The 21,666-nt window shown below is 42.6% G+C and overlaps 1 protein-coding gene across 2 annotated transcripts; it reads right to left on the bottom strand.

Annotated features, from left to right (window-relative positions):
- Nucleotides 1-1,648: 1,648 nt before the first annotated feature.
- On the bottom strand, nucleotides 1,649-18,740 carry LOC120019021 (G patch domain-containing protein 2-like). Of its 2 annotated transcripts, none has more exons than XM_038962212.1 (10): nucleotides 18,588-18,740; nucleotides 17,125-17,368; nucleotides 16,149-16,711; nucleotides 15,833-15,897; nucleotides 13,203-13,379; nucleotides 12,811-12,946; nucleotides 12,628-12,667; nucleotides 12,421-12,485; nucleotides 12,192-12,280; nucleotides 1,649-2,160 (listed from the first exon to the last, which is right to left on the bottom strand). In XM_038962212.1, the coding sequence occupies exons 1-10, from the start codon at nucleotides 18,635-18,637 to the stop codon at nucleotides 1,991-1,993; spliced, it is 1,599 nt and encodes a 532-aa protein (XP_038818140.1). In that variant the 5' UTR covers nucleotides 18,638-18,740; the 3' UTR covers nucleotides 1,649-1,990. The 2 variants fall into 2 exon arrangements, with proteins under 2 accessions (XP_038818140.1, XP_038818141.1); XM_038962213.1 differs by having other exon boundaries at nucleotides 16,152-16,711.
- Between the last annotated feature and the right edge of the window lie 2,926 nt (nucleotides 18,741-21,666).

Genomic DNA, 21,666 nt, shown 5'->3' with positions numbered 1-21,666 from the left:
GTGTCCGAATACCTGTAATAGTTCAAAATAGTAGGCATTTTGGGTATGCGAAAAAAATTACGTTTTATAGTGTGTGATTTTGTATTTATTTAGTATGCTTTAAATGCCATGATGTCATACTCATTTCGTATTTTCATCTAGTAGAATTTGCTGCACATGAGGAAGAGAATCATCTTGCTAGACAACAGCTGATAATCAGCTGAGGACGCTTTGTACTAAAATGACCAAACGGCGGGAATCAACGTAATTGCGCATTAGATGGCACATTCTCAGTAGGATGAGACTAGTACAGCTGATATGTTGCTTACTGCATTCGTTTTTAATAAACAGTATGTTCTAAATACTATGTAGTAAAGTGGTATTCAAACTTGGGATATCATTATTTTCTCCAAAATTTCTGGCAACCCCCCTCCCACTCCAAATCTAATGAAACAACCTTAAAATCTGTACATTTCGATTTTTACATCAACAAACAACCTTCAACTCATTACATTTCCATCTTTCTCGTCAAAATGAATAGGAACCAATAAATACATTTACTCAAAAATGTTATATATTGTCCCATACAATCATTTCTTGTCCCCCTTCTCCCCAAAGAAAATCTGGGGACTCCATTGCATTGGGGTCACGACCCCGACTTGGAATACCAGATGTAGTACGATTATTACACAGTATGCAATTTAACTAAGTATTGGGCAAGCCAGATTTTGGACACGACCACTGGGAATCATTATTGGAAAGGAGGCATTTCCATGTGATGATTGCTATACATGCATACCAAGCAAGTACAGCGTGATTACTTTTGACTTTTGTTTGGCTTCTTTTTAATAAAATAGACACTATTCTGGAATTGAACATTCTACTTTACAACCATACCATGATTAATTTCCTGAATCATTTACCACACTCTTCCCTCAGGCATACCATCTACACATTGTAACAGAACTGACCAATATTCCAAAGAAAGCATGATAGTTTAAATGTAATATATATACCTTACATTAGTGTTATACCAGAGTAACTACAAGTAGTATACATTTAATTACCTTTGCCGCATGCACTACTTAGCTACCACTTCAGCCATCACCTTTTTGTACTAACCACAGTAAGTACTAGCTACATAGGTTATACCATTATAGTTACCTTGGAATAATGCCAATGTAATGTGGCATTGCAAAAAATATTTTAAAGCAAATATAACTTCAACCACATGAACACCTAAGAGTGATTTTGATGCTTACAATTATTTTAACCTGAAATATATTTTTGGTCATCCTGTGCAATATCACACAACCATTTGGCTCTGCCATTACTTACAGAAAATGGACCATTGATTGAAGAGAAATTGTATTCTTGTGAAACTGAGCCTTTTAGTGTGTACCGTAGTACACACAATCCAACTATATAGCCTGGCTAGTAGCACACAATCAAACCCAACTACAATGCCTGGTTGTCTTCTCTTCATTCCTTCTCTTTTCCCTGGTATGTTGGACATCAAGTACAAATCTGAGTTTAATTTTTTAATTTTTATTTTATTTAACCTTAATTTAAACAGGCAAGTCGGTTAAGAACAAATTCTTATTTACAATGACTGCCTACCCCGGCCAAACCCGGATGACGCTGGGTCAATTGTGCGCCGCCCTATGGGACTCCCAATCACGGCGGATGTGATACGGAACCAGGGACTGTAGTGACGTCTCTTGCACTGAGATGCAGTGCCTTAGACCGCTGCGCCACTCAGGAGCCCTGGTGGGAACCCTAACACTCCATGCACTTCCTCTCTAACCAGGGTTGTGACTTTCCCTATCATAGGATGTTCGTCCTCCTTTAAGTAAAACATTTGCATTTGTTCCTTCTTCCAGCTCTGATGCTCTATCAGTCTTTCTTTCCCAGGAAGTGTTGACCACCATCCTCCCTGCTCTCAGTAGGGTCCATCTCCATCGAGGCCTACTGGCCTGGCCTGTTCAGTTTGGGGCCTAAAGCGTGGAGCTCAGTTAAAACCCAGGCCCGCTCCCTTGGGTCTCTGTGTGGCCCGAACAGGCTCAGTGATGCCCCTGCCCTCCGGACCCAGGCCCATGCCAGGGCTCCAGCCCATACTCTGCAGCATCCGGTTCCCCATGTTGGTCTCTGGGATGGGCCCCACACTCTCACCTACCACCCCTAGAGAAGGAGACATAAAAGAACAGGAACACAGAGTTACAACAGAGAAGAGATGGAGACATAAAAGGAGAGAGCATGTTAGAGGTGGAGGGAGAGATACGTGAAGAGTATTACACTTTACAGACAGACTTTATGGACTTTATAGACCACATACAGTGCCTTCAGAAAGTGTTCATACCCCTTGACTTATTCCACATTTTGTTTTGTTACAGCCTGAATCCAAAATGGGTTAAATTCATGTTCTCTCTCACCCATCTACACACAATACCACATAATAACAAAGTGAAAACATGTTTTTATACATTATTGCAAATGTATTGAAAATTAAATACAGATAGATCTCAATACTTTGTAGAACCACCTTTGGCAGCGATTACAGCTGTGAGTCTTTCTGGGTAAGTCTCTATGAGCTTTCCACACCTGGATTGTGCAACATTTGCCCATTATTCTTTTTTAAATTATTCAAGCGCTGTCAACTTGGTTGTTGATCATTGCTACACAACCATTTTCAGGTTGTGTCATATATATTTTCAAGTAGATTTAAGTTAAAACTGTAACTCGGCCACGGGCTTCTTGGTATCAACTCCAGTGTAGATTCGGCCTTGTGTTTCAGGTTATTCCTTTCCCTGTGTCTGGGGGAAAGCAGACTGAAGTAGGTTTTCCTCTAGGATTTTGCCTGTGCTTAGCTCCATTACGTTTATTTTTATCCTGAAAAACTCCCCAGTTCTTAACGATTACAAGCATACCCATAACATGGGCCACCACTATGCTTGAAAATATGGAGAATGGTACTCAGTAATGTGTTGTATTGGATTTGCCCCAAACATAACACTTTGTATTCAGGGAAATTACTTTAGTGCCTTGTTGCAAACAGGATGCATGTTTTGAAATATTTTATTCTGTACAGGCTTCCTTGTTTTTACTCTGTCAATTAGGTTAGTATTGTGGAACAACTACAATGTTGTTGATTAAACCATTAAACTATGTAACTGTTTCAAAGTCACTCTTGGTCTCATGTTGAAATCCCTGAGCGGTTTCCTTCCTCTTCGACAACTGAGTTAGGAAGGATGCCTGTATCTTTGTAGTGACTGGGTGTATTGATACACAATCCATAGTGTAATTAATAACTTCACCATTCTCAAAGAGATATTGAATGTCTGCTATTTTTTCTATCTCTGCCAATAGGTGCCCTTCTTAGTGAGGCATTGGAAAACCTCCCTGGTGGTTGAATCTGTGTTTGAAATTCACTGCTCGACTGAGGAACCATACAGATAATTGTATGTGTGGGGTACAGAGACGAGGTAGTCATTCAAAAATCATGTTAAACACTTGTTGCAGAGTGAGTCCATAACAAAGGGGTTGAATACTTATTCACTCTAGATATTTCAGCTTTTCATTTGTAATTAGTTTGTAAAAATTTAGGAAACCACAATTCCACTTTGACATTACAGGGTATTTATTGTGTGTGAGCCAGTGACAACAAATTTCAATTGAATCATTTTCCAATTTAGGCTGTAACACAACAAAATTAGGAAAAAGTCAAGGGGTTTCTGAAGGCACTGTATATTGTTTGTAAAAAAATTATAATAATCAGGCAATCATACAGTCCCATTTTTACCACATTGCCGTAATAAGCCTTTTATACCGCCCGTGCACATGTTGGCAAGTTAAGGAGTGGGAGTAGGCATGGGCCGATGTGGGTGGAAGTCTATTTTAATAAATCAATTGCACATACAGTGCATTCGCAAAGTATTCAGACCCCTTGACTTTTCCCAAATTGCTACGTTACAGCCTTATTCTAAAAGGGATTAAATATTTTTTTCCCTCACCAATCTACACACACACACACACAATACCCCATAATGACAAAGCAAAAACAGGTTTAGTCATTTTTGGACATTTATAAAAAATGTAAAACTGAAAAACCAACTTTACATAAGTATTCAGTACTTTGTTGAAGCACCTTTGCCCACGATTACAGCCTCAAGTATTTTTTGGGTATGATGCTACAAGCTTGGCACACCTGTATTTGGGGAGTTTCTCACAGTCTTCTCTGCAGATCCTCTCAAGCTCTGTCAGGTTGGATGGGGAGAGTCGCTGCACAGCTATTTTCAGGTCTCTCCAAAGATGTTCGATCGGGTTCAAGTCCTGGCTCTGGCTGGGCCACTCAAGGACATTCAGATATTTCTCCCGAAGCCACTCTGTCTTGGCTGTGTGCTTAGGGTCGTTGTCCTGTTGGAAGGTGAACCTTCACCCCAGTCTGAGGTCCTGAGTGCTCTGGGGCAGGTTTTCATCAAGGATCTCTCTGTTCTTTGCTCTGCTCATATTCCCCCTCAATCCTGACTAGTCTCCCAGTCCCTGCCTTTCAAAAACATCCCCACAGCATGATGCTGCCACCACCATGCTTCACCGTAGGGATGGTGCCAGGTTTCCTCCAGACGTGACGCTTGGCATTCAGGCCAAAGAGTTCAATCTTGATTTCATCAGACCAGAGAATCTTGTTTCTCATGGTCTGAGAGTCCTTTAGGTGCCTTTTGGCAAACTCCACGCGGGCTCATGTGCCTTTTACTGGGCAGTGGCTTCTGTCTGGCCACTCTACCATAAAGGCCTGATTGGTGGAGTGCTGCAGAGATTGTTGTCCTTCTGTAAGGTTCGTCCATCTCCGCAGAGGAACCCTGGAGCTCTGTCAGAGTGACCTTAGGGTTCTTGGTCACCTCCCTGACCAAGGCCCTTCTCCCCCAACTGCTCAGTTTGGCCGGGCGGCCAGCTCTAGGAAGTCTTGGTGGTTCCAGACTTCTTCCATTTAAGAATGATGGAGGCCACTGTGTTCTTGGGGACCTTCAATGCTGCAGAAATGTTTTGCTACACATCCCCAGATCTGTGCCTCGATACAATCCTGTCTCAGGGCCCTACGGACAATTCCTTCAACCTCATGGCTTGGTTTTTGCTCTGACATGCACTGTCACCTGTGTGACCTCATATAGACAGGTGTGTGCCTTTCCAAATCATGTCCAATCAATTGAGTTTACCACAGGTGGACTCCAATCAAGTTGTTGAAACATCTCAAGGATGATAAATGGAAACAGGATGCACCTGAGCTCAATTTAAAGTCTCATAGCAAAGGGTCTGAATAGTTATGTAAATAAGGTATTTTTGTTTAATAAATGTGCAAACATTTCTAAAAACCTGATATTTTGAAACAGAGCCCAAGCCCATGCTTTTTTAAAATCCACGTTTCATCTCTTTCCTACCCTCACTCCGCTTCGTTATGGAACAGGTGTAGGGTCTTACATTGAGAATATTCAACAGGATAACGATAGAAAATAATAGCATATCTATATTTTTTAAAGAATGCGAGTCTTGTGTACATATTTCACAACCTCCACGGGCTTTTGGAGTTGCCTTTACGCAATTAACCCAAATAATAGGCCTACATTTGAATTAGGCTACATTATTACATGCTAAATGTTTTCTGTCCAATATGATAGATGAGTAAACGAATAGACGAGCTGCCACCTCCACTTATTTGCCCAGCCAGTGAATAAACCAAATATACAGACGGAGATTCACTGAAACAAAATCACATTGATGGATTAAGACAAGTCACCGGCTTTTGGTCAGGAGTATATGGGATCAATATCATGCCAAATGTATTCACAAAGGTAAATCACCAATCCACAAATGTAAATCCCCAATCCACAAATGTAAATCACTGTAAGGTTCTGTATTTATTTTCTAAACCTTGTATTCTTGAACGTAGCCCTGTTTGTGTTCTTGAGCGTAGCCGTGTTTCTTTGTGTTCTTGAACGTAGCCGTGTTTCTTTGTGTTCTTGAACGTAGCCCTGTCTTTCATTTTTGTTCATTGATTTCACCTGTGTTAGTTACTCACCTGGTCTCATCAGCTCCTTATTTAGTTCAGTTCATTCTGTTTGTGCCTTTGTGAGGTATTGTTCGTTTTGACTTTACTAAGCCTTTTCTTAGCTCGTTTGTGAGAACCAGTTATAGCCTTCAGTCCTAGTTTTGAGTCACCTGCCTGTTTGCCTACCTGTGTATGACCATTGCCTGCCTGTGACCACGATTCCTGCCTTCAGCGAAGGTGAAATAAACACCTGCCGCGCTCTGCGCGTGAATCTACACCTTTTTCTCCCCGAGTATTCACTACAATCACCAATCCACAAATGCAATTCACTATCCACAAACAAACATATTTTGATTTCTATTTGTAAATCAATATATTGCATTATATTGGAAATGACCTGCATATCTGCAGTTATAAAAAAATTCTAATGCAATACATCGATTTACAAATACACATCAAAAGGTGTTTGTTTGTGGATAGCGATTTACATTTGTGGAAAGTGATTTACATTTGTGGATTGGTGATTTATATTTGTGAATACATTCGGCATGACATTGATCCCATAGGAGTAGGCCTAGGCTACTGAACGATTGCGAGTGAAAAGCAAAATAATCCACTTGTTAAACTACATAACATGCAGGCAAATTGTTCTGATTAGTGCTAATAAATGAGTCAATTAGACAAGATGATCCCGAGCAGCACTCATCTCAACATAGATAACACTTCCACAGCCTCACTGTAACCTAACCAATATCCAAATGGCGATTCAGTGTAAATAAAATCTGACATTGATTGATTTATCAAGACCCCTCGCTTGTCTCAAAGCAGTGCGAAACGGCGCTGAAATAGTTGACCAAACGCAGTTAGGCTATTATAACAATAGGATGACTTTGGGAGTTTCAGTAAGCAACAATTCTTTGCCTTCAAATACATTAGCCTACTTTATTCAATATTCCATCCAGTTGTGGTTAAGAAAACAGTGCTAAAGGCTATGTGAAGAGATGGGTGAAGTGACATTCCTCGCAATGTTTAGAACTGCCAGAAGGATGGTAACAGCCTAGTAGTAACTGGTGCTGCCTAGCAGCCATCAAGAGCTTAAGAGCGTAGTGCGTGCCAATGCCGCCTCAGCATTACGGCTACATTTCATACTAAGCCGTGGGCAGAACTTTACCGCAATCATGACTAGATTGGTTCGTGGAAATAAACATTTAGGCTTTGGCGGAAAAAAGTCGGCGGGATGCTAAAGTATGTTAGAGGGAGACATAAGAGGAGAGGGAAAGAGAGAACAGGAAGGAGACCGGAAGAACAAGAGAAGAGTAGAGCAGATGATCTTGATGAAGGCTTATTGATTAGGCTCAATGGGCTGAAAAAGCTACAGTAATTAACCCCTGAACTCTACCTCCAACCCAATGAATCAGCTGAGGCCTGCTCTACAATGATTGGGTCACAAAATACATCTTGTGTCTCTTCTTTTTCCTTGACCTTTACGCACAGTGCCTTCAGAAAGTACTAATTACACATTTTGTTGTGTTATAGCCTGAATTCAAATTGGATCAAATAAATAAAACATCTCACCAACTACACACAATACCCCATAATGACAAAGTGAGAACAAGTTAAGAAATGTTTGCTAATTTATTGAAAATGAAATACAGAAATATCTCATTAACACAAATATTCACACCCCTTTGCTATGACACTCCAAATTGAGTTCAGGTGCATCAAATTTCTTTTGATAATCCTTGAAATGTCACTGCAACTTGATTGGAGTCCACCTGTGGCCAATTCAATTGTTTGGACATGATTTAGAAAGAAACACACCTGTCTATTTAAGGTTCCACAGTTGACAGTGCATGTCAGAGGGAATTGTGGAGACGAAGACGGCAGAAGAAGTGGATGCTGAGTTGGAATTAAGCAGCGTGTCGAGTAAATCTGGTGAAGACGAATGTTCTGAATGGACAACAGTAGTATTGAAAACTGGAACAAAAAGGAAATTGTCTGAAATTGGAGTAAAGGACACGTGTGTAAATTAATCGCTTCTTGTTAGGATGCGTTTGTTGAGTAAGGATGCGTATGTTGAGTAAGGATGCGTTTGTTGAGTAAGGATGCGTTTGTTGAGTAAGGATGCGTTTGTTGAGTAAGGATGCGTTTGTTGAGTAAGGATGCATATGTTGAGTAAGGATGCGTATGTTGAGTAAGGATGCGTATGTTGAGTAAGGATGCGTTTGTTGAGTAAGGATGCGTTTGTTGAGTAAGGATGCGTTTGTTGAGTAAGGATGCGTTTGTTGAGTAAGGATGCATATGTTGAGTAAGGATGCGTTTGTTGAGTAAGGATGCGTATGTTGAGTAAGGATGCGTTTGTTGAGTAAGGATGCGTTTGTTGAGTAAGGATGCGTTTGTTGAGTAAGGATGCATATGTTGAGTAAGGATGCGTTTGTTGAGTAAGGATGCGTATGTTGAGTAAGGATGCGTATGTTGAGTAAGGATGCGTATGTTGAGTAAGGATGCGTATGTTGAGTAAGGATGCATATGTTGAGTAAGGATGCGTATGTTGAGTAAGGATGCATATGTTGAGTAAGGATGCGTTTGTTGAGTAAGGATGCGTATGTTGAGTAAGGATGCGTATGTTGAGTAAGGATGCGTTTGTTGAGTAAGGATGCGTTTGTTGAGTAAGGATGCATATGTTGAGTAAGGATGCGTTTGTTGAGTAAGGATGCGTATGTTGAGTAAGGATGCGTATGTTGAGTAAGGATGCGTTTGTTGAGTAAGGATGCGTTTGTTGAGTAAGGATGCGTTTGTTGAGTAAGGATGCGTTTGTTGAGTAAGGATGCGTTTGTTGAGTAAGGATGCGTATGTTGAGTAAGGATGCGTTTGTTGAGTAAGGATGCGTTTGTTGAGTAAGGATGCGTTTGTTGAGTAAGGATGCGTATGTTGAGTAAGGATGCGTATGTTGAGTAAGGATGCGTTTGTTGAGTAAGGATGCGTTTGTTGAGTAAGGATGCGTTTGTTGAGTAAGGATGCGTATGTTGAGTAAGGATGCGTTTGTTGAGTAAGGATGCGTATGTTGAGTAAGGATGCGGTTGTTGAGTAAGGATGCGTTTGTTGAGTAAGGATGCGTATGTTGAGTAAGGATGCGTATGTTGAGTAAGGATGCGTTTGTTGAGTAAGGATGCGTTTGTTGAGTAAGGATGCGTTTGTTGAGTAAGGATGCGTATGTTGAGTAAGGATGCGTATGTTGAGTAAGGATGCGTATGTTGAGTAAGGATGCATATGTTGAGTAAGGATGTGTTTGTTGAGTAAGGATGCGTATGTTGAGTAAGGATGCGGTTGTTGAGTAAGGATGCGTATGTTGAGTAAGGATGCGTTTGTTGAGTAAGGATGCGTTTGTTGAGTAAGGATGCGTTTGTTGAGTAAGGATGCGTTTGTTGAGTAAGGATGCGTATGTTGAGTAAGGATGCGTATGTTGAGTAAGGATGCGTATGTTGAGTAAGGATGCATATGTTGAGTAAGGATGCGTATGTGGGAAACCCGATTGAGGTGTCAAATGGTGAGTATGTCAGAGTGACCAGGAGTGGTCTTATTTTGATTAATAGTTTTTCTGAAGAGCAGAAGAAGATTGCAGTGGGCTTCAAAAGAATCCGGACAACAGAAGTTGTGTGTTTTGAACTTCGGAGTAGAGCACCAGTCAAAGGAGTCATCTCAGGGGTGACGACAGATGTTCAAGTTGAATACCTGAAGAGAATTCCTAGTGTGGTTGGTGCCCAGCGTCTGATCCGCTGGGTGAATGGAGAGAAAAAAAGTCTGTCGGTCCTGTTGTTTACCTACGCATGTGAAACTTGGTTATTGAAGCTATGCCGTAAGAGCTTTCGTCGCCAAACCACTGTAGTGTAAGAATTGTAAAGGATTGGGCCATGTTTCAAGTGTGTGCAGACGAACAGAGTATAGTGAAGAAAGGTGTGTAGAAGGATAACGGTGATGCAATTGTGGTGGGGATCATGATCCTGAGTTCCTGGAGTGCCCTGTAAGGGTGAAGGAAATTGAGGTGGCTAAAGTTAGAGGTCAATTGAATCTACTATGCGGAGGCGATTAAAATAATTGAGAAAACAAGTGGTGCTTGTGAAGAGATGGTAGTGGATACAACACAGCCTGTTGTAAATGTTTACTGCCAGACATAATATACCCTGTGTGTTAAAGGTGGATTTTGTTGCATTCACTGCCACAGTCAAACTATACAGCACAAGCCTCAAAGAAGTCAATGAAACTAGACATTATTGTGCCTGTAGCAGAAACGTTTTTGGGACTCAAGGATTTTACGTCGAAAGACTTGCAAGGGGTACTGGTGTTGGAAGACCCGCCTTCCCAGGTTCCCCTTGAGCCTGTGTTGGGATCAAATCTGTTTTATTTATTTATTTTTAACAGAAAAGTTGTTTTATTTTTTGGGAGAATCCTGTTTCCATCCTGCATAGTAGGTAGCGGGATCCACATTCAATTGTGTGATCGCCAATATACCATAGAAGAAGTGCATGTCAGAGCAGAAACTATAACATGAAGTCCAAGGAACTGTCCATAGATCTCCAAGATAGAATTGTGATGAGGCATATATCTGGGGAAGGCTATACAATAATTTATAGAGTGTTGAAAGTCTCCATCATTGGGAAATTGAAATAATATGGAACTACCCAGACTCTGGCTAGAGCTGGCCGTCCGACCAAACTGAGCAATCGGGCAACAAGGACCTTGGTCAGGAAGGTAACCAAGAACCTAACGACCACCAAAACTACAGAGTTCCTTAGCTGAGATGGGAGAACCTGCCAGGACAACAGTCTCTACAGCACCTTCACCAATCTGGGCTTTATGGGAGAGTGGCTGGACAGAAGTCACGCCTAAGAAAAAGGCACATGAAAGCACACCTGGAGTTTGCAAAAAGGCACATGAAAGACTCTGAGATCATAACGCAAAAGATTCTGTAGTCTGATGAGACAAATTAGATTCTTTGTCCTGAATGGAGAAAGACAGGTGATGAGCTGTGCCTGGTTAACGCCATCCCTACCGTGAAGCATGGTGGTGGCAGCATCATGCTATGGAGATACTTTTCAGTGGTAGAGACTGGTAAGGATAGAGGGAACAATGAATGCAGCCAAATACAGGCAAATCCTTGATGAGAATCTGATTCAGAACGCAAACGACAGACTGGGGCGAAGATGTATGTTTCGACAGGACCATGACCCCAAGCATACAGCCAAAGCAACGCTGGAATGGCTTCAGAACAATAATGTGAAAGTCGTTGAGTGGCCCAGTCAAAGCCCAGAGTTGAATCCCATTGAAACTCTGTAGAAAGACTTAAAGATTGCTGTTCACTGCCGCTCCCCATCTAACTTAACAGAGCTTGAGAAAACCTGCAAGGAAGAATGGGAGAAAATCCCCAAATCCAGATGTCCGAAGCTGATACAGACATACCCAAGACGACTCAAAGCTGCAATCACCGCCAAAGGTGCTTCTACAAAGTATTGACTCAGGGGTGTGAATACTTATGTAAATGGGATTTCTGTATTTAATTTTCAATAAATTAGCAACATTTTCTAAAAACATGTTTTGACTTTGTCATTATGGGTTATTGTGTGTAGATTAGTGAGGAAAAAAATCTATGTAATCCATTTTGAATTCCGGCTGTAACGCAACAAATGTGGAATAAGTCCAGGGCAGGGGTATGAATACTTTCTGAAGGCACTGTAACAATGAGAGGTGTGGGCAATAGAGCAGACTCCTGTTGCATGACTTCAAGTTGTAGCCATTGGTATACACTCCTTTATATCCTCTTCCTAGAACCAAGATGGGCACCTGACCAAGACGTATTAACCCTTTATATCCCCAGTGTCATTCCCTTTCCTGGTATTAACATTTTCCACTCCCCTAAAACACACTAACAGAGGTAGAAAGAGGTGAAGGGGAGCAGGAGCGTTCTGTGATACACAGCCGTGATTGGCTTAGGGTTAATCTGGTATCTCTCTGTGACTGCAGAGCCTGCCAGCTGACTGATGTCCAACCCAGGTTAGGGAGGAAGGGTGAAGGGGTCAAGAGCTAAAGCTGGTTAACGACTGGGGATGGAGGGGTTGGGGGGGTGGGCGTGTGTGTGTGTAAGTGAGTGCAGTAGTGTGTGTCAGAAAGAGTTTACCTGTGGGTGGAGGTAAGCCAAGGGGTGCTGCTTTGCGTCTCCTCTTGACTTCCCCCGTACACAGAGACCCCAGGTGACCACTCGTCTGTCTGTAGAACCACAACCAGAAAATAAGAATCATTCATTAGCATCCATGTGTTGGCAACATCCTAGAAACAATGTACTGTTGTGGATGGAACAACTGTATAATTTGTGAGATAATTTGTTGATTGGATCATTCCTAATGTACCTGCTGGCTGTTTTCACTGAGCAGCTCCTCCGATGCCCTCTGTCTGTCCGTGAGTCCCAGTGCATCTAGAGAGACAGAGAGAATATACTAACAGCTATTAGCAAATGTAAAATACCTCTATCTGGGCATTATCAGCCAAAACTGTTCAACAGTCGGTACTGTTTTGAAAGTGCAGCTAGGCGGTGAACTAACAGAAGCATGTCTTACTTGTCCGTGTTCTCGTCTAGACCCCGGACTAAACCACGGGCTGTGAACGACACATAGGTTTGTTTAGTTTATTTGCACACAGTCAAGTCAAATATAGAAAAAAACTGAATAAGGGAAAAAAGAAACAAAGTGTAGACAAGTATTCTACAAGTCAGGTGACTGAGGGTTGTAAGGTAGACTGACTCGTGTGAGTGGGCATGTGAGTGGGGGGGGTCCTGGTGGTGTCGTCCCAGCCGCTCGTTGAAGGCCTGTCCTGGGCTGCCCTGGGAATCGTGGCCCTGGTGCACACCATGCAGCCAGCTCAGCCTGGCCTGGAACCCTGCCACAGCAGAGACAGCATAGTGCACACATCATAGACTGGAATAGGAGAAACACTATGGCAGCTGTAGAGGCTACAAGACAAACCCTTTGCAGTAGCTGCCCCCTACTGGCCAAATGACAGGTCACAATAGACTTTGGGTAACTAGTTCTACTATCTTGCAAAGAAAAACAGAGACAAGTGGGGGACTAGTAATCAAAATGGTACTGGGCTCAGAGATACAAACAAACAAACCCAAAGGTCTGGGTCCAGCTACCTCTCTGTGCCCCGGGGCTCATGATGGGGAAGGATCCGGTGAGGATGCTGTTGAAGACAGGGTCAGCCAGGTCCAGTTCCTCCCCTGCCTCTCTCTCCCACCAGGGAATCACCCCCGCCACCCCACATGCTCCCCCCAGGTCCCCCTCATAGAACCAGTCACTCTGCTCATCATCAGCTGGGAGACGGGAAGAGGTTAGAAGTTAACGGTCAGGGTTTGGAAAATAGTTTTCATACAAAACATTTACTCATTTAGATTTTGGACCAATCTTTTTCAAGACACACCTTTTTATCCTTGTTGATAACACTGCTATAAATGACATGGGACGGCAGGTGTTGAATATTTTGTTAAAGCCTAACTTAGATATGTTTCCGCTTATAATTTCGGACTTTTGGAAGGCGATTTGTTAGTCAACTTGTAAATAATTAGATACATGCAGCTTCTCTTATTCTCTTAACTTGTTGATCTAAAAGAATCGGTACTCACAAGAATAAATGTCATAAATTATAGAATTAATGCATTAATAATCTAGTCGACACATCCATTTCCGATTCTCTCACAGAAGATGTTTAGGGATCAGGGAGAAAAGCTAGAACAACAAGGTAATGATTCTTCCCACGCAAAATTTTCAAAGGACAGGTTGAAATTAAGGCTGTGAAAATTATCCGGATGTTTCGAATAAGATTTCAGTTCGTCTTGGATGAATAATTTTATGTGATTTAAATACTGTCTGCATTCATGAAAGTGTCAATCACAAAAGATTGCACATTTGCACGCAGCCTCTACCCATCCCACTTGCATTCGCTCAAGAGATGCTGAAAGAAAAAAAAACGAATTTCTCCATTCCTGTTCCTGAGACAAAATGTATGCTTGGTTTATCATTGCACTGCAAGAAATACTTCTTCACAAGTACATTTTATATTAGGCAACATGTGACAGGTTATAGGCATGAATTTAACCCATCTCAAGTTCAAAGGTGTGGTAAACCAGGTGGTGTCTTTAGATCCTCGAAAAGTTCTACAGCTGCACCATTGAGAGCATCTTGACTGGCTGCATCATGTCTTAGTATGGAAACTGCAAGGCACCCGACCACAAGGTGCTACAGAGGGTGATGAGTATGGCCCCCTTTTCTATTTCTATCTATCTTTAACTCTGCATAGTTAGAAAGGGACACGTAAGTAAGCATTTCACTGTTAGTCTACACCTGTTATTTACAAAGCATGTGACCAATAAAATGTTATTTGATCCAGTTCCTCTATACCAGGCGGTATCAGAGAACAAAGACTACAGCCACCCAAGCCAAAGATTGTTCTCTCTGCTACCACACGGCAAGCAGTACCAGTGTACCAAGTCTGGAACCAACAGGACCCTGAACAGCTTCTACCCCTGATACACAAGACTGCTAAACAAGGCTGATAAATAGCTAATCAAATGGCTACCCAGACTACCTACATTGAACCTTGTTTGCACTAACTCTATGCACATGTAACAGGGTTATATTGGTGATTCCCCTTGCCACTTTATTGTTAAGCCAATGGGTTTTTGGTTTTAGTTTTGTCTTGCCTTCACCTACTCAACATGGCATCTTATTGGCTGGTTTGCGTAGCTTGCTTACGAGGGAGGATGTTTCAGTTAGAATCGTCCCAGTGAACAAGCACCAAACCAGCGGTAAGTTGTTGGTTGCAAAGCACTGTACATCAAAAGTGATTTTTATACTCCCAAGTGATGATTTAAATGTACAATTTATATCAATTTGTTTGTAAATGTTATTCGAACATCACACATAAGGTGCAGCGTTTTTTGGTGAATATTTGTTGTGCATTTTGTTGTAGAGAATTCCCGCTAATACTAGCTAGCAACTTACTGTCTGGTGGGGGGGGTTCGTATATTTTGTACAGTGCGTAAGTGCAGAGTTGGACGGTGAGCCGTGCATTGCATGACGTGCAATTTTGTGCTGTTTCTATCAGGTACATTGTTCAAAATATTATATTGTAATTGTTGTATTATTTTGGTAACTACATTCCCAGTGAACAAGCACCAAACCAGCGTGCGTGAGTGCAGAGTTGGATGGTGAGCCGTGCATTGCATGACGTGCAATTTTGTACTGTTTCTATCAGAATAAAGCTCCATGACTGGTGCTACAAGTTGGAGTTCGTGTCGATGATTGATTGTACACAACGCAAGAAGAGTACTGTTACCCACACACTCACACTGACCCCCCAACACACAATACATACACCCACACACATGCATACTACATACTGAGGCCACACTCACACACACTATCACATATACTGCTGCTATTGTCAATTATCTCTCCTGTTGTCTAGTCACTTTACCCCTACCTATATGTACATAGCTACCTCAATTACCTCGTCCCACTGCACATCGACTCGGTACTGCTGGTATATAGGCATGTTATTTTTACTCATTACTGTTATTCACTGTGTAATTATTCCTTGTGTCACTATTTATATTTTTATCTTTAACTCTGCATTGTTGAAAAAGGACCCGTAAGCGTTTCACTTTTAGTCTACACCTGTTTTTTTATGAAGCATGTAACAATAAAAATGATACTCCGCCATTCCTGTAAATAACAAGATTTGGTGGCCAGCAAAATAGATGGTTACCTTGCCTCCCCTCGTCATTGGTGTACAGTCCACCATCGCTACTGTTGCTGACACTGCTGGTCTCACTAACAGAGAGAGATAAAGGAGAAAATATGGGGTGTGAGGAGAGGTGATAGGAAAAGAAGAAGAGAACAATCTGAAATCAATTTCCATTAACCATCATACAAGGAAAACTCTCAGAAAGATGAAGCTATGGGGAGAATAACCTAGCAAACAAGTCTCCTAAATACTGCTTTCCTACCAGGTGAGCATACCTGTGAACGTATAGGCCTACACCAAGGAGCAGGGAAACACAGCAGACAAGAGAAACACTAACCACCTGTCACTCATGTCCTCGTCTGAGCCCTTCTGCTCCTCAAACTCCATCTTGTCCTTTGGCCCCGCCTGCCCCATAATGGCGTCCTCACTCTCCACCACCACCCCTTCATCAGTCGCCTCCAGCCCCAGCCTGTGGGCAGCCAGTTTCCTCTTCTTTACCCTGCTTTTCCCTCTTCCAACCCCACCACCACCACCACCACCACCACCAACGAGCTCCATCCCCGCCCTGCCTTCAGCCACGCTCACCCCAGGGATCCTGCACCCTGCATGGGGCTTGGGGACGGGTGGGGGCCCTAGCATGGGGGTGTTGCTACTGGAGGTCTCCGGCTCCAGAGGGGGGTCCACGGCCATGCGCTTGACCTTGCGCCGTCGCCTCAAACTACGGGACCCCTCTGCACCCGGCACTCCTCCTAGGTCCTCCTGCCAGATGGGGCGCTTGGCACGCCCTGTGTCGGGATTCAGGGGGGTACGGCGCTTGGGCCCCAGCTGCTCATCAGAGTCGCTGTTATCACGGGCGTGGCTGTTGCTGCTGGCAATACCGCCTGTGGTGGTGCGGTAGTCCTGAGAGGAAATGAGCGAGGAAGAGAAGGAGAGCGAGGAAGAGAAGGAGAGCAAGAGGAAAGACAAAAACGGTTAGCCAAAGAGACGTTCAGAAAGTCAAACATTTTTACATACACTCTTATCCAGAACGACTTACAGGAGACATTAGGGTTAAGTGCCTTGCTCAAGGGCACATCAACAGATTATTTTCACTTAGTTGGCTCGAGATTTGAACCAGCAACCTTTCATTTACTGGCCCAATGCTCTTAACCACTAGGCTACCTAGCTTAGACAGTAAAACTGACAGTATCTGTTATCTTAAGGAATCTGGTTACTGTACTTTCCTGGGGAAAAAAGCAGTTACCAAAGGAACTATTCCTTTACAATAACAACAAGACCATTTCATTAAGGGCCTACCCAGACCCCCTCCCCACCTTGTGTTCGTCCAGGCTGGACTCAGATCCCTCACTGAGGTGGCCAGTCTCCCAGGGTGGGTGGGGGTTGTCAGATCGTCTCTTCCTCCCACGACGTTTCCGGGCCTGTCTCTTCAGCAGGCAGCCTACGGCCAGCGCGTGGTCCCCCCCATCCCCGAAGCCCCCCCGCGCCGCCTGCTCCGAGCTCTCCTCCAGCGCCGACACCAGGTCATGGACCAGCTCGTCCATCGTCCGGCTAAAGTGCCTGGGGAAGGAGAGAAAGGAGGTATGAATGTGTAACAAACAGTGAAGAATTTAATTTGTGTGTGTGTTGTGAAGGCTCATGTCCTCATCCATAACCTCTTGCCACGCCTTTCCCCCTGGCCACGCTCCACCACAACTGTCTCCACTCTGCTCATTAGCACCCGTGTCTATTTAAGCAATAGTGTTCCCTCCAAACTTGCTTATTCCTGTTGGTGACTGTATGAGGTGGCCATCCTATATTTTTCTTTCCATGGTGTGTGTGTGGCTGTACTTTCCATTGTTGGCGCACATTTGTAAATGTTAACATTAAGATCCTTGGAGTTTGTCAAAGTGTATATGCTGCTGCCATATTTAGTACAATTTCCTGCCAGTCCAGTATGTAAGATCCTCAGTTTGTTTGATACACTTCGGTTTATTCAGCTTTTTGCACTTGTCTGTCATGCTTGTATGTTAACGTGTTACCTCCCGCTTGTATTTCCCTAGTAAACTACATTATCCTGCAACCTTTCCCCATGTGCTCCTGCCTGTGTTCAATACAACCCTACTATCTGGATTCTTGCTTAATCTGCATTAAATTGTCGATGTGGCATTCTGAACTCTAAACCAGTCAACCTCCTTATACAATCCACTTTTTTTGTGTACAGCCTAGTGTGTATCCTATTAAGTGTCAATGTGAAACTGTCCCATGAGACCAGGGCTGTATTCATTACGCTGATTCTGCTGCACAATCTTTCGTAACGAAAACCTGTTTATATTGGGCAAATTCATGTTGGTGCCTCGTTCCGTTTGCTCTGCTTCTTAACTTTCGTTACAAGGCGTAATTAATACACCCCTGGCATCTTATGATCTGTAACGGAAGGTGTTCCCTTGTGTATGTGCCAGCTAGCTATTAGCTGCAACAAAATGTTGGCTTAACTTGCATGCAAGACTTGTGCTAGACGGCCCAGGCACAATCCATGGAGATCTGGCCTCGTTTTAAAAGCTAACGCGTTAGCTAGTATAGTTGGCTAAGTCGCAAAATAAAAGCTAGTTAACTTTGATTAGCTAAATCTAGACCGACAACGCAATTTGGGCAGACAGACGTTAATGATCCATTTAGCTGACAATGTCAACATCTGATCGTTAGCTAGGTAACGTTAACCGATTAACGTTGGCACTGTCGTTTCATAAAAATACGTTAGGCAGGGGTGCTATGCTAGCCATGATTTGACATCACTTACCAGCTGGTTCCCGCTTTACCGATGGTCTTTAAATTAGCTTCACGGAACATTAAAGCCCCTCAAAGCCGGTTACTTTTAACCAAAAACAAAGGGGACCCGTCTAAAGCTAGCTAATAAAGCTTGCTAGTACATATGCGAAAGCAGTCAACACAATTCATTCTGTGGTGTGGTTGGCTAACAAGTATTAACGTTAATTGCGCATTACTGCCACCTACTGTACGGGTGTCACTAGTTTTGTGGTAGATTATATGATTCAGAAAATAAACCGCAGTGGGTCAATTTCCGCAACTAAACGCGTGGAAACTCGAGGCTCAACTTCTCTGCTGTTTTGGTGCCCTGGCTACCGTGACGAGAACCCATGCGATGATGCACAGATTTCGAAGTGTTGCATTTTGCTCATATCAACGGGTGCGTTTTGAGTGGTAAGGCTGACGCAACCGACTGTGGACTAGTCTGAGGTGCATCTGCGGACACTAATGTGGTTTTCCAAAAGCTGAGATCAACATGGCAGTGTTGCCATTGTTTATAAATATCAAAATAATGTCTCCAACTCCCGTATCACACTCGAACTGAAATGATGTGTCTACATTGTACGATCAGTGAGAGCCTCAAACATCACGTTCATTTGTATATATCCGCTGTAGACATGAATCACGTCAAACTTGATTTCAGTGATGTCTTTAATACTAGCGTGAGAAGAAAATAAGTGGTTGATTATAGAGCCACAATGCAGGTGATGGCTGTAGGATGAAGTTGGTAAAGAGCAAGTGCAGAAACTTGCCGTCTTCATGACCGTTGATCACAGTTTTTGAAGTTCATGTAGGCACAAGTTGAAAAATGTTCATCCCCGTAATGCAACACACTTTGGAAGGTGGTGACTGTCTTGACAAAAGTGATCTGCTTGAACGCGCCCATTATCGTCTGTGCTGCTCCTGACAAGTAATTTCACTGTCTACTTTTAAAAAGAGCACTTTTTTCATCAATTGTACACAAGACAAGATTGAAATTTGACTTCTGCTTTTACTCAACCCCTCTGAAAAACACATACATACACAGGTTGGAGCAGGGGGCTGCCACTGGGCACTAGTGGAGCAGTTGTTGTGGGAGGGTTAAGTGCCTTGCTCAAGGGCACAACAGCAGACAATGGCATCTATGATTTGATACCAACAACCTTCCGGTTGCCAGTTCACTTACCGCCTGATATTTCCCGTCAGTCCCAGGATTCGAACTGGCAACCCTCCGGCTGGAGGCTCGCCTTTAACTGTTAGGCTACCTGTCGCCCCATGCTTTGTACACCTGAGGCAATATTAGGCTATCAATTCATAACATTATTGACAAAATTGCTACATTTCTGTTTGGTTGGGAATCATTGGACAGCTATTGTCAAATACAGTAGCAGAGATTGAGACTTGTGGGACTGGCCCAAGACATCTGTAATCCACAGTGTGATGTGACGCCCATGACCCAAGAAGGGCAGGCATGGTTTTATGGGTAGGCATAGTTTAGTTTGATTGAACAGTTCTGTTACAATGCCTCCCATCAGAACAAGAATAATCTAAGATTTGACCTTTTGTTCCAAATCCTTCCCAAAGTGTAGGCCTACCCACAATGCTAGTCTTGTAAATCCCAGACCAATAGCACTGTTGCATTCCCTTTAAGCTGGAACATTAGACAAATTGCCTCCCAAAATGTACCGTCTACTAACAATGTGATGTAGTGTACTAGTGTAATTGTTCTGTATGTCATCAACTTTTTGTTGAATATAACATCTGGAATAAAATACATTTATGACTGAAATCAGTTTATTACAAATTATATGATGGTACAAATCAATGTTCATGATGATGAACAAACTGGTCCATGACATCTATAAATATATTCAGTACAACAAAAATAATTAAATACATCTGGAAGAACATAACCGTTTAATTTATAAACAACATTGTAGCCTTCAGTCTGACCATAACCTCAGTCATAGAAAAAAAAAAAAACTTTTGACATATACCCGACAAATATTCACAAAGTTTGGTTTGCACTTTGCAGTAATTTTTTAATTTTTTTAATACAGCTTATACTTGAGTTGCATGCATTGTAACAAAATGTATATTTAGAAGCAAGTAGCTCAATGCTGACATCACCCTTAGCAGCAGAAGTGACAATCAGCACGATAGTCAGATGTCTGCTCTGGGTAGATGACAAATCCATACATTCTCAATGGCTTCAAGGTCAGTGAACACCATGGCACTAATGATTGTTAAAAAAAGCTTTGCTTTTAGCATAGATATGGTCTGTTGTAGGCTTAAGTACTTGACAGAAATCAAACTGATAAGCACTACCCTAAAACAGCCTGCCCTTGAAAGTTAAAACATTGCGAAATCAAAATTTCAGCCACAAGTCATTGTATTTACTGCTTAATTAAAGGTACCGCTTTGTTTTCAGTTCCACCCATGGGTTATGAGGTGTATCTCAATGAAAAAGTGCACATTTGGTGAACTAGCCTGAACCCAACTAAACTATATAATTATGGTACACATGCACTTTCACAAAAAAAAAAAATGTAATATTTTTTTTGTCAGTTCTTATTCTTTAACTTACATCTATACAGCATTCTTCTCACACATTCCCACCTATCCCAGCTGCCTTGGCAGACGGCGGGAATAAACTGTGACATTGGCTCAGCACACAACAGATACAGAACTCACAAGTGCTCTTAGTGCACACACACCAGTGGAGGCTGCTGAGGGGTGGACGGCTGATGATAACGGAACGGAGCAAATGGAATACCATTCCACTGATTCTGCTCCAGCCATTACCACGAGCCCGTCCTCCCCAATTAAGGTGCCACCAACCTCCTGTGACACACATACAGGGGACAATAAAGAACTGCTCCATTCTACCTTTTACAAAGCTAGCACACTACGATACAGTCAATTTGGGGCAATTTACTCATTTGAAGCATCTAGGTTAATTAATCGCTTCACTCTTGAATCCTCAAGCGTTCTCTCCTTCAGACACACCAGAAGCTACATCAGTACCATACTATCGACTACCCTGACAGAAATATAGTGCCACTGCCAAT

Source organism: Salvelinus namaycush, chromosome 24 (genome assembly GCF_016432855.1).
Source record: "Salvelinus namaycush isolate Seneca chromosome 24, SaNama_1.0, whole genome shotgun sequence".
Taxonomy (NCBI): domain Eukaryota; kingdom Metazoa; phylum Chordata; class Actinopteri; order Salmoniformes; family Salmonidae; genus Salvelinus; species Salvelinus namaycush.
Note: the sequence above shows the minus strand (reverse complement) of the source record. Positions and strands in the feature narration are given on the sequence as shown.

Excerpts from the sequence above, each read along its gene's own strand:
- LOC120019021 (XM_038962212.1), bottom strand. The coding sequence starts at position 18,637 with ATGTTCCGTGAAGCTAATTTAAAGACCATCGGTAAAGCGGGAACCAGC. Across the intron at positions 13,380-15,832 it reads CAATGACGAGGGGAGGCAAG|CTGATGATGAGCAGAGTGAC; the intron begins GTAACCATCTAT and ends CCCGTCTCCCAG. Across the intron at positions 12,947-13,202 it reads GAGCCCCGGGGCACAGAGAG|GGTTCCAGGCCAGGCTGAGC; the intron begins GTAGCTGGACCC and ends CTGCTGTGGCAG.